The sequence below is a fragment of the Cicer arietinum genome, chromosome 7 (assembly GCF_000331145.2).
Source record: "Cicer arietinum cultivar CDC Frontier isolate Library 1 chromosome 7, Cicar.CDCFrontier_v2.0, whole genome shotgun sequence".
In the NCBI taxonomy this organism is placed as follows: Eukaryota; Viridiplantae; Streptophyta; class Magnoliopsida; order Fabales; family Fabaceae; genus Cicer; species Cicer arietinum.
This window is the reverse complement of record NC_021166.2, coordinates 22,874,000-22,879,523: the sequence shown is the minus strand read 5'-3', so window position 1 is coordinate 22,879,523 and position 5,524 is coordinate 22,874,000. Positions and strand designations below refer to the sequence as shown.

The window sequence follows — 5,524 nt, the reverse complement described above, 5'->3', positions numbered from 1 at the left end:
ATTTTGTACATTTTCGTTCCACCACCATGATTCTTTAACCCTAAGTTCAAAATCTCTTGATTTGTCTGACGTCTCTTTTGCAACCTTTTTAATCTCATGTACTAACTATCTTATCCCACACATTATTTGCACTTCCTTGTGGTTCTCACAAAACTCTCAAAAGCCTTGTGTTAGAAGATAAGTCAGCAAAAGATTATCAAGAAAAGTATAGGCAAAAATTCATCAGCCTGAAAAATACTTGAACATAAGTTAATAACATTAGCAACTTTTAAATTGAAGCAATCCACATAAGTTTCCCAATATTTCTTCAAATATAAAATTAAAAGGAACTAAACTATGGATTAAAACGTGATATAAATAATAATTAAACATAATGCTCCTTTCTGGTCATTTCATGTTAAAATCCACCAACATCAGAAATTTGAGCCCTTCACGTTTATAAAATCAACAACTAATTGTGAAGTGGAGAGGTGCAATATGGAAATGAACATATAACCTTGTTAACCTGTCAGGTCCTGTATTCTCAGTATGCTGTCAACCATGGACACTTCATTCCATCCCATTTTCAATATGAAGTCACAAGTGCCTTATGGAAGCTCACTAACAACTGCTAAACAAATTTGTAGCTGAAAAGAATCACATTGAACTTCCAACTGCCATTTGGAATTGCTCAGGTACACGGAGCAACGGAGCTTGAATGGTGCCGGGCTTGCCTAACTGACCGCACGCAGCCATCTGATCATCGCCTCTACTGGGTCTTAAAAAGACTCTGCATCCTCCCTCAGCTAGCAAATTTCTGAATTCAATTATCCTTTCCTCTTTTGTTGGTCTGAAGAAGGATCCACTATGCGGATTGAATGTGATGAGATTGATCTTGCAAGGGATGCCCTTCACAAGCTTGATAAGCCTCTCTGCGTCTTCATTGCTGCATTAGAGAAGTTAAAGGCAAAATAAAAACCTATTTTTACACAAACACAAAAAATAAAGGTATATTCATCAACAACATTCTAGTCTTGTTCCATTAGTCGGGAAGAGTAAAGATATTTATGAAAGAAGTTGCCAAAATTTCAAATTATGCATAATGAAAATGAACACCAAAGGAGATATATACTAGAATAGAAGAATCAAAAGCACAAATTATAGTGTTCGCTTAAAGCAATGAAAGCTTTTTCCCAGCAGGTGGAACTAATTATATGGACCAAATGGCAATATAACATCTTGTCATGTATAAAGTCTAATGATTAGACCTGCTAACATGAATCGGTTCTTAAATTTCACTTTCTCAAGGTTCTAAATGTCTTTTTTATGTATTCCTTGAGCTAAGATGTAATTGGTGTATGATTTATTTGAAGGAAAAAATATGGGATGATGGAAAAACAAGTAGAGAGCAGAAGCAAGAGACTGTGGGAACAAAGAGGGTTCCTCAACCCTAACTAAGGGTATGTTTGGGACTTGAGTTTGGAAAAAAATAAGGGAACGCTTATTTTTTATTTCTAAATTAAAGAAGTTTTATAATTGTTAAATATTATAATGTAAATATTATATTATAGTAAATGGGCTGTAAGTATTCTGGCCCGTTAGTATTACTGTAAATTAGGGTTGTTTAATACTCTTTGTCTATATAAAGAAATTCCGCTGTGTAGTTGAAACACACGGGTTATTCACAATATGTCTCTCAATACTCTTTATATTCAACATGGTATCTAGAGCCAACTAAGAGACAACCCTAATCGTCAACTACCCGGTCGACCCACTGTCTCCGGTGAATATTTTTTTTCGACAAACTGTGCTCTCAACTCCGGTTTGCCCCCCCTCTGCCGTTGATACGCTGATTCCTCAATTTTTGTTCAGTCGTTCACGCTCTACCGTCGCTTCCGTCACTGTTTCTGACGAGTTTTCTCGACGAACGACCACTTCATCAGCGCCGTACACCCCAGATCAGCCAAACCCTTCCGTCGCGCCTTCAGAAACCTGCTCACGCGCTCCCACGCGCCGCCTGCATACCCCGCGCGTGAGATCCACGCGCCGCCACTGCCACCGCGCGTCCGGCGGCCGTTCACGGTGCCGCTTCTTCCACCGCTCTCGCCTCGGCCCCCTGCTTCCATATCTGCCCTCAGTTTTCAGTTTTGAGTTACGGATATACGAGTTCCAGTTCAAACAGCCCCTGTTTTCCCGGTTCCGACGCATTTTCTGACAATCTGTGCTGACCATGGCTTCCCAGTCTGAAACAAAGAGCATCTTCACCAACTACATCACTTCTCCTCTCTCTGTTGAAAAATTGAATGGATCAAATTATGATAGTTGGGCTGCCGACATCAAACTATGACTACGTGGTCAAGGTTACGAGGATCATCTCACCCAAAACCCTGAAAAGGTGAGTGTGACTGAAACATCCAAATGGAGTCAGATTGATGCTCAGTTGTGTAGTGTCATTAAGTCTACACTTCATCCAGATGTTAAACCGATTTTTCGTCCGCATCTCACGTGTGAATCGGTTTGGAGTCAAGCAAAGGGACTCTATAATAACGACACACAACGTCTCTATGGAGTTTGTCACCGCTTGTTGAATATCATTACTCCGAAGTCACTCGATGGCTCTATTTATGCATATCTTGGCACCGCTCATAGTGCACTTCATGACTTTAATGAGCTTCTCATGCAAGCAATCCAGCAGAACAGAAGAAGGAATTGGATCAACGTAGTACCTTCTTCATGCTTCTTGCACTCTATGGCCTACCCCAGGAGTACTCTGCAACTCGTGATCAAATTTTGGGGTCTGTTACTGTTCCGGACATGTCTACTACCTCAGCGATCCTTCTTCGAGTACCAGCAAAACATCCAGTTGAGCAGTCTATTACTTCAATTCCGGGTGACACTGCTGCCCTTGCATCTCAGGGACATAATCAGCATCGTTCTCGTGGAGGACCATCCAACTCTAAGCCTCGTCCTAAGTGTGAGCATTGTCATCGAGTTGGACACACTATTGATCGCTGTTGGAAGTTGCATGATAAGCCTTCGCCTTCGATAAATGCAACTCAGCTTGATCCTTCTGCAACTATTCAAACTACACCATCTCCACAAGGCTCCCCAGCAAACTATGAAGATTTTCTCCGATGGGTTCAGAGTCATCCGAACTCTAGTTCTCCTACTTCGGTTGCACACACTGGTAACTCATCTGTTTACCTCTCTTACTCATCTTCTCTCGGCCCTTGGGTTCTTGATTCTGGTGCGTCTGATCATGTTACTGGTAATAAAGGTCTCTTTTCTTCACTCTCTACATCTGGTTTTTTACCTACTATAACTTCTGCAAATGGTACTCAAACCCGGTCTCAAGGAATTGGCACTGTCCACATCCTCCCTTCCATCTCAGTTGCATTTGTTCTCTATGTACGTGGATGCCCCTTTAATTTACTTTCAGTTAGTCGATTGACTCGGTCTCATAATTGTATTATTACTTTCACTAATGATAATGTTACCTTGCAGGACCGGAATTCGAGACGGATGATTGGCGTCGGATGTGAGTCACAAGGCCTCTATTACCTTTCTACATCTTCCAAGACGTTATCTGCCACAGAGTCCCCTCATACTATCCATGCTCAGCTAGGACACCCAAGACTTACCAAACTACAAAAACCGGTGCCTAGTTTGTCTGAGTTGTCTAATTTACATTGTGAGTCGTGTCAGTTAGGGAAACACACCCGTAGTAATTTTCCCGATCGAGTCAATAAAAGAGTATCCTCTCCCTTTGCTTTGGTTCACTCTGATGTTTGAGGTCCCTCTCGTACTGTGTCTACTTTAGAGTCTAAGTATTTTGTTACTTTTATTGATGATTATTCTGGTTGTACGTGGTTATTTTTAATGAAAAATAGAACTGAATTGTTTTCCATCTTTGAGCAATTTTATCAAGAAATAAATACCCAATTTAAAATTTCCATTCGTACCTTAAGTGATAATGCTCGGGAATATTTGTCTCATCAATTTCAAAATTTTATGGCTTCCAACAGTATTTTACACCAACCATCATGTCCTCATACACCTCAGCAAAATGGGGTAGCCGAACACAAAAATCGGCATCTCATTGAAACCACACAAACCTTACTTCTCCATGGCAATGTTCCATTCCGTTTTTGGGGGGATGCAGTCTTAACGACGTGCTACCTTATCAATTGTATGCCATCTTCTGTCCTTGATGGCAATATCTCCCATTCGGTCCTCTTTCCCCATACTCCTCTTCACCCACTACCACCTCATGTCTTTGGGTCCACGTGTTTTGTCCACAATTTATCTCTTGGTTTGGACAAATTGTCAGCTCGGTCACTCAAGTGTGTCTTTCTCGGTTATCATCAGTCCCAAAAGGGCTGTCGTTGTTATTCTCCCACACTACACCGCTACGTTACATCAGCCGATGTTACCTTTTTCGAGTCTGTACAATATTTTAAACCTACTCATATAGCTACTGAGCCCTATCAGGACATTACTCCCGAACCTCCTCAAGTAGTTATACATCTCCTACCCACTCATATTCCTATCGAACCTGCCGAGTCTACCCCTCAACCTCCTCGACCACCACAAACATATCAGCGTCGTCGCTTACCCTCTATTGTGCCTGTTCCTGTTCCCATTACAGACTCTCCTCCGACGCCACCTCCGGATCCGGCCCTGCCACCTGAGCCTGACCTTCCCATTGCTTTCGTAAGGATTGTTATCATCGTCTTTCTCCTTTACATTACACTTGCTTGTCCACCTTGTCTTCTGTTTCTATTCCTAAAACTACAGGTGAAGCATTATCCCACCCTGAATGGAAGCAAGCAATGTTTGATGAGATGTGTGCTCTACAAAGCAGTGGTACTTGGGAATTGGTTCCTTTACCTCATGGGAAGTCGTTAGTCGGGTTTCGTTGGCTACAGTGAAGGTTGGTCCTGATGGTAAGATTGATCGATTTAAGACTCGTTTGGTAGCCAAGGGATATACTCAGATTTTTGGGTTGGATTACAGCGACACATTCTCACCTGTTGCCAAAGGTTGGATTACAGCGACCCATTCTCACCTGTTGCCAAAATGGCATCTGTCAGACTGTTTTTCTCCATTGCAGCAATTCGACATTGGCTCTCCATCAGCTTGACATTAAAAATGTTTTTTTGCACGGTGATCTTGAAGAGGAAGTTTATATGGAGCAACCACCAGGGTTTGTTGCTCAGGGGGAGTCTTCCAACATGGTTTGTCGGCTACACAAGTCCCTTTATGGTCTTAAACAGTCTCCTAGAGCTTGGTTTGGCAGATTCAGCTCGGTAGTACAAGAGTTTGGTATGATCCGTAGTGAAGCCGATCACTCTGTATTTTATCACCACTCAGCCCAAGGGTGCATCTATCTTATTGTTTACGTGGATGACATTGTTATAACTGGAAGTGATCAGCAAGGAATACTCCAGTTAAAACAACATCTCTCAAATAAATTTCAGACTAAAGATCTTGGTAAACTCCGTTATTTTTTGGGTATTGAAGTAGCCCAATCCAAAGATGGCCT

General features: G+C 41.8%; 1 protein-coding gene across 1 annotated transcript in view; it reads right to left on the bottom strand.

The window, feature by feature from the left end:
- Positions 1-235: 235 nt before the first annotated feature.
- The window catches only part of LOC101490759 (uncharacterized), a 10,704-nt gene continuing 5,415 nt past the window's right edge, over positions 236-5,524 (bottom strand). Inside the window, exon 9 of the mRNA XM_004509770.3 lies at positions 236-925. Within this exon, the coding sequence (XP_004509827.1) occupies positions 637-925 (289 nt within the window). The 3' untranslated portion in view covers positions 236-636. The remainder of the gene's footprint in view (positions 926-5,524) is intronic.